At 35.1% G+C, this 11,432-nt stretch overlaps 1 protein-coding gene across 1 annotated transcript; it reads right to left on the minus strand.

Moving 5' to 3' along the window:
* Nucleotides 1-1,116: 1,116 nt before the first annotated feature.
* On the minus strand, nt 1,117-10,599 carry LOC145258310 (pleiotropic regulator 1-like). The gene is made up of 2 exons (XM_080116360.1): nt 9,638-10,599; nt 1,117-1,688 (listed from the first exon to the last, which is right to left on the minus strand). Exons 1-2 carry the CDS (start codon nt 10,562-10,564, stop codon nt 1,176-1,178), a joined length of 1,440 nt encoding a protein of 479 aa, XP_079972486.1. The 5' UTR covers nt 10,565-10,599; the 3' UTR covers nt 1,117-1,175.
* Between the last annotated feature and the right edge of the window lie 833 nt (nt 10,600-11,432).

Genomic DNA, 11,432 nt, shown 5'->3' on the forward strand with positions numbered 1-11,432 from the left:
CACGGATAAAGAGTGGGGAAAATTATTGACAGTGGTTTCAGCTAGTCGGGTGTTTTTCGTAAAAGATTGGTCAGGGGGGACCAGAGAATGGAGCTCAGACAAGCACTTGCCATGGAAATTACAATAAAACACAGACAGGCTCGCAATGTCTCTTCTATGGGAGAGAGGTTGCAGGGAAGAGAAAAGGGCATCCCCCACTAAGCCAATTTTGTACTCTGTCAAGGCAGGATAGGCTGTTTTTAGAAGCTCCTGCTGAGATATGACAGCAGTACTCCATCCTTGGACGTACTTGGCTTTTATATAGGTATAGAATTTCATCATTAGTGAGATATCTTCTGGAGCGGTAGAAGGATCCCACCATTTCCCCAGCGACCTTGCCCACAGACTTGATGTAGATGTTCCATTTCAGATCAGGAGTAAAGGTCAAACCCAGAAGCTTATCAAAACATGGGGCCTCCCCTAGACGAGAGCCATCCATTTCAATTGATGCCAGATGGGGATCAGAACATTTATGATGTAATGATAGGAGCTTGGTCTTAGATGCATTAAAAGTAACCAGCCACCTCTTCCCCCATTGTACCACACGCTCAAGATCAGAGGAGAGAGAAAACTTTGTCATTTACAGCCTTTGATGTGTTGCCATAGATGGTCATGTCATCAGCATAGATGTACTCGAATGATTTAAGTATGTGTTTTTGGAGATCATTGATGTAGAACAAGAAGACAGTTGGGCCCAGGATAGACCCCTGAGGGACTCTAGCATTAATACTGTGGGCTTCTGTTTTCTTCCCATCAACCACTACTCTTATGAGCCTATCAATTGTGTAAATTGTTTTATTTTAATCGTCCGGCGTAATCTCTTGACAAGGGTCAGACGAAAGGTACCTTGAGGTTCTTTTTTTTTTTTTTTTTATTTTAGTTGAATAGTCTTTTGACTATTTTTAGTGTATTTTTTCTCCCTGCATCGATCTCCCCTCAAATTCTTACGACTCCACTTGAATTCCAATATAATGCTCACTCATAAAATCATGAACGATGGATTTAATAATTTTAGAAATAAAAGCAACAATACATATTTTCATGCCTTTTATAAAAATTGAAAAAATGACAACAAAAATTTGTAAAATAAAATTTATTAAAAAAGAAAAAAAAAAAAACTCTGGTTACTGAAACGATTAGTAACGTTTTCGTTTGAGGATGTCTGGTCTCCAATTGATGGGGTGAGTATATTCCGAAGCCGTGTCATCTTCCTTATAAATCTTGATGGTTTTATCTGCCTCACCCGTGATGAGTCGGCTCCCACTGAGATCAAATGTGCACGCAAAGATACCAGCCTCGGAATCAATTGATCCCGGTTGGACAGCAGCTTGGATTCTTTGGAAATTGTAACCAGTTTTCCAGTCCCAGAAATACATGGTGCCATTGTCAGCACCAGAGACGAGGATGTTGTCAGAATTCATAGCCAAAGTGTTAATGATAGCATTGTGTCCAGTTAGATTTTGAATGAAGTTGCCGTCTGGGAATTTCCATTGTTTGATGTTGTCAGGTGATCCAGATGCAAATGAATACTGAGTTGGATGAAGAACAAGAGAACGTACGCTCTTTTTATGGTTGGTCAGAGTCGCACGCGTTCGGCCAGCTGTTAGATCCCACAAACGGATTGTACAGTCATGACTACCAGTTATGACCTGAAAGGAAATTAAAAAAAAAAAAATAGATTAAATAATTTTATTGGGAGTTAAAATTAGGGAGAAAAAAAATCAAATCAGTAAATTATATACATATATATTTACTATTATTATATAAAAGTCACTTTGTGTGTGTACGTGTGAGTATCTTCCTCATAGGTTACAACAAAAGAGTTGAGCCTATCTTTTGCAAATTTCACACAAAACCAATTTATTAGGTTGGTACAAAAATCATGTTTTTTGACATTCAAGTCATTATTTTTGTACCAATCTAATATATCTCTGGCAGTGTTCTTAAATATGTTTTATACAGAAAATTCAATTTTAAAAATAGCTTTTCTCTCTCATAAATAAAAAGAATAATTTTTACAATGGAATATTTTTACATTATACCAACTAAGGATTGGTTGGTTGTTTTTGTTTTACGGCATATCAACCTTTTTCAAGTTATTTGCCAAATCCAGTGATTTTAAAGAAAATTTTTTGAATAGAATATATTTGTTTTTTTCAAGTTGGTTTCTATTTAACCCATAGTTGGGACCCTAACAGGTACTACCACTTCAGGGTCAGAGTGGACCTGGGAGCAATGGTAATTAAAGTGTGACTCCACACTCCCCAAAGCTCACAAGCTGGGGCCTCACCACTGGATATAGTTTAAGGTCATATCTAGGACTACCAACTAAAGAACATTGCAAGTAAAACTGTCGCATTTGCGAGTGATTGTTCAAAGTGCCGACTAAAAATAATGAAACGCTTATCTTTTGGCGATTGTATTTCTTTCACTGACAATCTTCCAAAGCTCACTACTGAGTGAAAAATATCTTTTCAAATTCATTTTTATAAAACGAACAAAATTAAATTATTTAAACAATAAAAGTTTAATAGAACAATATATTCTTTTCTTTTTTTTGTTAACGAAGGCTGTTAAAAAAACAAGGCCGATAGCCATTAGTTGCGTGCCCTCGTGTAATGAATGAATGCGTGAATGTAGGATTGACATGAAATTTTTAAAGATAAACTAAAATGACCGAAAAATGGGCTGAAATGACTTAGAATGACTTTAATGAACTTAAGGATGAACTGAATGACCTTAAGAATGACTTGAATGCTTAAAAAATAACTGGAATTCTTCAAAAACAACTTGAACGATCTGAAGAATGACTTGAATGGTTTTGAGACTGACTGGTTGTAAAGTGGGTGATCATTTTACATTAAATTAATACAGAAAAGTGATCCCCCACTTTATATCACAATAAGTACAGCATGTAGTAAGAACAGATACTACACTTTGATCTTGGCCAAAAGGTTATTTATTTGCTCCCCCATCGAGCAAATTAGGCACAAGGCCGATTTTTAATGTGAGGAGTGAAGGGGAAATGGGGACCAACTCTCTGGGGAGTAATGGAGCTGGATAGTGACAATTGGTATGAAGGGTTGCCCCTACATTGACCAAGGTCTTATATGTGAGATTGCCTCCACATATGGTCTTTGCTTGCAGTATCTGCAAGAACAGATACTACACTTTGATATTGTTTATATAGTTTATTTCCGTAATAAAAAAATTTACACTTTCATCTTTGCCAAAAGGCCAAGAAAAGCTTAAAAAGCTAAGAACAGCATCTATTAACAACAGACCTTTGATCTTAACCAAAAAGGCCAAGCACAAAAGTGTTACGGACAGACCAACTGACGGATGGACCGACCGACGGAGTGACTTATAAGAGTCGCTTGCACGCGACTAAAAACACAGAAAAATCTTTATGATGTACATACTCATCATAGAACGAAGATATCATATTCTAAAAGTCATATGGATTTGGCTAGTAATTTTTGTATTTGGTTAGTGAACGAAAATGTTTAGTTGTCAAAAGTAAACTAAAGATAAATTTGTCCGTCGAGCCTTGAGGAAGATAATAAAATTTCAGCAAATTATTTCTTGTTAAAAAAAAAAAAACAGGTTTATTATAATCTGGAGATAGAGCATTCAACTACAGATCAAATGATCCCTTGGTCAAGCCTATGTGTACCTCACCATTTTATTTTAATTTTTTCTTATTAATAAGTTAAATTTATGATAAAAGAAGAAGTACCCTTTAAAACTGATGCAAATCATTTCTTCGTTTGCATATTTTAAAACTAAACATTAATCAGAAGCGACTTTTCCAGGGCATTCATCATCAAGCCCAAATATCAGCTGACATGATATTGTAAACAAACACAGACAGGATTTGATGAACAACATTATCATTATTTTTTTTTTTTTTTTTTGCAAATTAGTCCACCGGGCAAATTATTCTTTGCAACATATAATAATCAATAGAGGATTGATTCTATAATAATACATATGCAATCTGCATAAATTAAAATATCAAGTTTAAGCGTATTATACGATGGGCATCGCTGGGCGGTCAGCTAGTATATACACACACACACACACACACACACACACAAAATACAATTAAAGTTTAAAATTATCATGGTTCAATCACACTCTAAGCAGAAAAATTTCAAATGCTTTAAGACTTAGTTCACAATACATTGCAATCTGCATTACACTCTAGTGAACCTATTGTTGATTTTATATATATAAAGAAACATTAAACACAAATATATTTTGGCCTTCGGAACAAGATCACAGTGTAGTATCTGTTTTGATGCTACACTTTACCTTTTCTATCCTCCGTCGGTGGAGGAGAAATCTTTCATGACTGAGATTATTTTGTATTGTGCTGTGATAAAACTTCTCAAATGCACTTGTGATGTTAGGCTGTATAAGAGTGTTAACTCTGGTCGAAATTGTACTCTTCTTTCTTTCATCAGATTATTTCGATTATCAATTTTTGATACTTATTTTTCCACTTTAATGTATTTTGACTTTTTTTGAGAAAAAATAATTTTTGTTAGATGGTTTTAAATTTTAGTCTTCTTGTTTTTCTGATTTCTCCAGGTTTATTTTCATTATGGTCTGAAATATTTAGGCTGACAGTGGTCTGCATATGTAATTTTTCATTAATGGCTTTCGTCCAGCTCGTGATCCGTCATTATAATACGATCCGACCCGTGGGATCTAATGAGTTGCCAAACCTTGGTTCAAAACAATTTTTTTTTTTTTATAATGACTTGAATTAAAGTTTAAAATTCAAAAGTCAAGTATCATGCTTCAATAGTGCTCTAAACAGAAACATTCATTTCGAATGTGCCGCTCTCATATCAAAGAAACTACTGTTGATTTTATATGCCTGGCCTTACTGCTTGTGCTGTGATAATAGCTTGAATTTAAATTTAAAAAAAAACACATTCATTTCAAATACGCTTCTGTCATATCAAAAAACCTACAGTTGATTTTACATGCTGGGCCTTTCAGCTTGTGCAGTAATAAAACTTCTCAAATGCACTTGTGATGTTAGGCTGTGTAAGGTGTTAACTTTGGTTAAAATCGCCTGTTCTTTCTTCCATCGGATTATTTTGATTATCGATACTTATTGAAGACAAACCGATACAAAACCTATCTAAGAACACTGACAGGCACATAAAGTACCTTCGTGTGAAATTTCATAAAAATCGGTTCGGACGTTTTAGAGGGAATGAACGCATACACACAGTTCCTTTTACATAATAGTAGATAGTTTTCACTTGTTGCCACGTTTGTTTTCATGCATGCATCCAATTTTTGCACAAAAATTGGATGCGTGCGTGAAAACGAACTTGGCAACCAGTGAAAACACGGACTCGAATACGCTTAAAAATCAACTTGCTAAGTCTTTAGTTGGTACTCTAACGCACATTCATTGTCCTTAGTTTATAAATATCAGGTGACGAAACTTGAAGATAACGATAAATATGTATATGAAATAATCATAGAAAGCAAAATTTAAATCTAAATTTTTTTCATAAAGAAAGTGCTTTCTCAACAAAATTTCTTTAACAGCTAAGGAGCAGGAAGCCTCCCGAAATGCAACTTTGACGCTCCTAGTTAAATCGACCGAGCCCAGCAGCAGTAACTAGAGTAGTTCAAACAGCCCTTTTCAGGGCTACTTTCCACAAATTACTACCATAAGTTATCCATATGCAAACTACTACTGCCTGTCTGCTTTCTGAGACTACCCTCAACAAGCAGCAAACACTGTCTCACTCTTGCAGCCTCCAGGTTCCAGAGCCCGCTGACGGCCACTGATATCCAGCCACCCGCTCCAGAGCCCGCTGACATCCAGCCATCCGCTCCAGAGCCCGCTGACATCCAGCTACCTGTTACAGAACCCACAGATGTTCAGCTACCAGTTTCCAGCGACTGACCCCGTCTCACTCGAACTAATCCTGATCATACAATCTACATTACCTACAAATTTACCATTTTCGTTTTCTCAGTAAATAAAACACGATATCCATCATGTTTTAACTAATATCAGTGTCTGTCATTCTTTTTTGTCATTCCCGTTATCTTTTTTTTGCCTTTGTGTCTATCTTGCAGCTTTACAGTAGATTGATACCTTCACCACCTTTCACCCTGCTGCAACAGAGGGGGATGCAAGCTCCTTCAGGTTCGCTGTGAGGTGAAAGTACATTATAGTTACAAAGCACTCTCCTCCCAATGTTAAAAATGGGTTTCTAAATAATGTTATTATTTCAGCCAGATACTTTCTCTGCATATGTACCGAAAAATCTGCATAATATATGTACCCGTGATGGAACGAAAATATATTTTTAAAAATACATAAATCGATCAAGTTATTTTACTTCTATTAGTTTAGTTTAGGCCTCTTGATTCGTTGGGGAACATAGGGCCACAACAACGCTCCACCAACGGACCCGGTTCTGGCTGATCCTCTTCTGTTCGGCCCATGTCAGCACTGGTCTTATTAAAACTGCTTAATTTACGTGATATTTTGGAACATGATATTTTCGTTTCATTACAAGCACGTACATCAAATTTTTTATTTTTCACACGGGGGAATTCTGGACAAGAAAAAACCCAAAAGAATTTTTTTAAAAATGTACAAATGAGATGGGATGGAGTATGTTGCTTAGCAACATTGTTGCTAGTTTGAAAATTTACCTTCGTGTGATTTGTTCTTGATTGAGGAAATTGAATAGTTAACAAGAAATTAAAAAATTGAAAGTACACAAGTTAGAATCAAGTTCTGTCCGTGTTTGTTTACATTCTTCACCGGCTGATATTTGTGTTTCACAGTGATGCTCTAGAAAAGTCACTTTTGATTAATGTTTATGGTAGATCTGAACGAGTGAACGAACGACTGAACGAGCGTCACCCCTCTCCATTTTTTCTGTTCGTTTTTTTTTTTTTTTTGCTTTTTTTTCAATAGATTATTATTGATTGGACATTAATAAACCAGATTATCTAAAAAAAAAAAAAAATTAAGTTATTATTTCGACATTTGAAAGGAATGTTCACTTTTTTAGTTAGTAAATTCGATCCCCCATTTTGTAAACAGGAAAAGTAATTATTCCCCACCCCCATCTTTGGGGAGGGGGTACTTGTGCACTTTTGCTACTGTGCTGAAATAACCTTATTATTTCAAAAGCTATTCTTAACATGGGGAAGTGAGGGTGCTTTGTAACTATTCTATGCTTCTACCTAACAATTTAATAAAAACGAAAAAATATTTCGCGAAACTTGAATGTAATCTTAAAAATAGCGTGGTACCAAAAGTGCAAGTGCATAAGGACTGTTTTTCCCCTTATTTTGTAAACACGGAAGTAGGGATTGTCGGGTGTGCTGAAAAAGAATATCACATTTAAATTTTACGCAAACAAGTCTTCCGGTAGCAGTATCAGAATTTTTTGTGAAAATAGCGAATAATTCCACCCCATCTTTCCAAGCTTATAACTCCTCGAAAAATGCAATTCAAGCCCTAATTTTTTTTTTCAATTAAAGGAGCAAGGACCAAGATTTCATTAAAAAAAAAAAAAAAAAAAAAAAAAAAAACGTGTTTTTTTTTTAAAAAGGTTTTAAACTTCGGACTTTACAGGTAAAATTCGACGAGAACACGATGTCCGTTTTTTTTTAAATTTGAATATATTATGTATTGACCTTTTCTCTTCAATTTGTGAGTAAATAATTATGTACTTATCCGAGTCGAAATTAATTATTTTTAGACATTTACAAAATTGGAGGCGTGAATTATTCGACCCCCTGTCTTTCCAAGCTTATAACTCCTCGAAAAATGTAATTCAAGCCCTAATTTTTTTTTCAATTAAAGGAGCAAGGACCAAGGTTCCATTAAAAAAAAAAAAAAGAAAAAAGAAAAAACAAATAACGTGGTTTAAAAAAAGGTTTTAAACTTCAAACTTTACAGGTAAAATTCTACAAGAACACGATGTCCGTTTTTTTTTAAATTTGAATATATTATGTATTGACCTTTTCTCTTCAATTTGTGAGTAAATAATTATGTACTTATCCGAGACTAAATTAAGTATTTTCTTTGTAATAGACACTGGGGGGGGGGGGGGGGAACCGTGAATAAAAAAAAAAAAACGTTTGTCTAAAATATTATATTCGGTTTATTGGAAAGAACATAAAATTTCACATTGACCCTGAAAATATCGTAAAAATAGAATCAATAGAAAAATTTTGATAGATTTTTAAAATTTAAAAATTTAAAAATATTGAGTTTAAAAATTGAAAAATATTGAGTTCGGAAAATTCATTACTGTTTAAAAAAAAAATAAAAATATTTTTATTACTTTTAAAACAACTGTAATAGTTTATTTTGGAAGTATAATCCATAAAGAAAATAAATAACCCACTTTTAACAGAGAAATTACGAGATTTTTATATTGTATTCGCAGTTTCGTGTTAGGGGTGTCAAAAATTCCTACAAAAATTCTGATACTCCGGATATTAAGCAAATTAATTCGTTGTTATAAGTGGAGGCCATTGTTGTACGCGCAAGCGCGCGCACATTTTTAATAATCCACTGAAATGAAAATTAAAAAAAAAAAAGAACGAACAAAAGAAAAGAGAGAGCGAGAGCAAGAGCGAGAGAGAGAGAGAGAGAGAGGGGGGGCACGCTCATTCAGGTCCACCATGTTTACCAGTACTAAAATATGCAAACGAACTTCGCTGTATTTTTAGAAAAACAGAATATTTTAAAACTGGTAAACCTTAATAAGAAATGACTTTTCCAGGACATTCATCGTGGAAGTACAAATATCAGCTGACGAAGAATGTAAACAAAGACAGAACTTTATCTTAAACCAGCACACAAAATAAATAAATGTACTGTGCTGAAATAATAACGTTATTATTTAGAAAAACATTCTTAACATGGCGCGGGAGGGGGTAACTATTTTGTATTTTCGCCTTACAATTTAATATTAAAAAGGGTACATCTGCAACCCGCGATTTGCACGAAGTTACTCGGGTGTGCTCGTCGGCGGATGACGAGAAAAATCGGAAACATTCGTAGTTTTCTGGATATTAAGACATTTTTCCCAATGTATTACTTACTGAATTTCAGTGATCGTCGCCATTCTTAACATGGGGAGGGGTTGTAACAATTAGTGTTTTTTTTTTTTTTTTTTTTTTTAAATAAAGCTCGCCAGGCCGTTTCCGGTTCTTTTCGTCATCTGCCGAGTATACCCGTGTAACTTCGTAGAAATCGCGGGTCGATGATGAATACAGAAGCAGTGGAAGCACCCCAAAAAGATATCGTAAAACTTGAATTTAACTTGAAAATACTATTTAAAAATAAACTTAAAAAAATCTGCGGTACAATAAATGCATACACAATTTATGCAAAACATGGATCGTGCTAAAATATCATTTAGAAACGTATTCTTAACATGGGGAGAGTTTTGTAACTATTCTGTACTTTTTCACCTTACAAATAAACACAAATGATAGCGTAAAAATTGAAAATCCTATCGAAAGAAAAAAAAAAAAATCGCACTGTAAGTATTTAAATAAATAAATAAATAGTTATACAAACCTGAGGTTCTGCTGATTGGCAACGAACAACAGCAACTGTGTTCGTATGGCCGGTCATAGTATGGACACAGGCCTTCGTCCTCATGTCCCAAACACGTGCTGTGCCGTCGCGACCACACGTAACCAAAACATCAATGGTCGGGTGAATGTCCAGGCCGTAAACAGCGCTTAAATGGCCATGGTAATGACGAATCACTTTATTATATTCCAGATCCCAACATTTCACAAGTTTGTCTTCTCCACACGAAAACAAATATGGGTTACGGGGGCTTACACATACGCCCCGGACAGAACTGACGTGTCCGGTGAGAGAAAGTTTTAAGGTGCCACTGGCCAGATCCCAGATCTTGATAACACGATCCCCTCCTCCAGTAACAAACCATTCATTTTTCGGTTCCACAGCGATACATCTCACCCAACCTAGATGGCCAGAAATTACTCTATAGAGTTTCCAGGGCGGGTGCCACTGCGGTTTCGGCATCGTCGGCGCCTTTCTTGGGATGAGGGTTTGGTTTAAGAGATTGCCGCCTTTGCCTGTAGAATCGACTCCCTTGGAATCGACAGTAGACACTTGCATCGGCGACGGAGATGCAGTTGTTGACACGATGGTCCCATCGGGTAAGACTGTCTTGTTGTATGTAATAGACAAAGGAGTTCCAGACTCGTTCTCGCCGGGTGCAGTAGGCACGCCATGTTGCTGCTGTTCGACATGTTTTTTCGCTGAACCTACATCAGGGCGAGGCATATCTTTCACTAAACTATATTCCGTTCGAACTTTAATGTTCGTCCATTGCTTATTACTTCTTTCATCGACAACCGGAATAAAACTTTGATCGGATAAAAACATATCATGAGTACGCTTTAGTGATCGAAACACTAAAGTATGTACAGAGTGTTTCAAAACATCTTCTGTGCCAGACAACGACATGTTTGTAGTTTACGACCGGCGGAAATGTGTTTACAATCAGGAAGTTAGGCGCGCAGCAAAAAAAGGACCGCAGTAAATAAATACTTATAAAAATTAAAAATATGTTTAAAAATTATGCATTAAAAGATAAAACTTTATAAAATAAATTAAAAAAAAAACACATGAATTTTATTCATATAAATAAAGATATTTTTTATAGATTAACTTTTCGTTTGTTTATTTTAATTTGTGGGTTTATTAAAAAATTGAAGCGTGTTTGACCACGACCACCGAGAAAAAGAAGGTCTGTTAACTGAAAAATCTCTGCAGGCAATGTAGGTTAGATTTGTCAGACTGTAAGATTGTAAGTACTATATGAGGTTCATTTGAAAAAGAGCAATAAAACATTTTTAAAAAGGAACACAGTTCGATTAATACTGAAACTGAACTTTATTTAATATAAAATATAAATATTATCTATGTAAAAGTAATTTTAAAGCAATATACAATTTAATACTGATAAAACTAAATTACGAATTTAGGAAACAAACAATTAAAGAAACATTAAACACAAATATTTTTTGGCCTTCGGAACAAGATCAGAGTGTAGTATCTGTTTTGATGCTACACTTTACCTTTTCTATCCTCCGTCGGTGGAGGAGAAATCTTCCATGACTGAGATTATTTTTGTTCCTATCCAGAGTGCCCCCTTATTGTGAAGCTGGATTTTGCCCACAAGATTATATGTTGAAATATTTAAATAACTATTACTTTAAATACAGAAATTATATTTGAAGTTTTGATTTTCTGTTCTTCTATGTCCATTTTCCCCCCATGTTTTTCATCAAAATGTGTAGCGTATTAGTTGTCTCACAAGCCATCATCATTG

This window comes from Euprymna scolopes, chromosome 33 (genome assembly GCF_053919585.1).
Source record: "Euprymna scolopes isolate OS-2025 chromosome 33, ASM5391958v1, whole genome shotgun sequence".
Lineage (NCBI taxonomy): Eukaryota > Metazoa > Mollusca > Cephalopoda > Sepiida > Sepiolidae > Euprymna > Euprymna scolopes.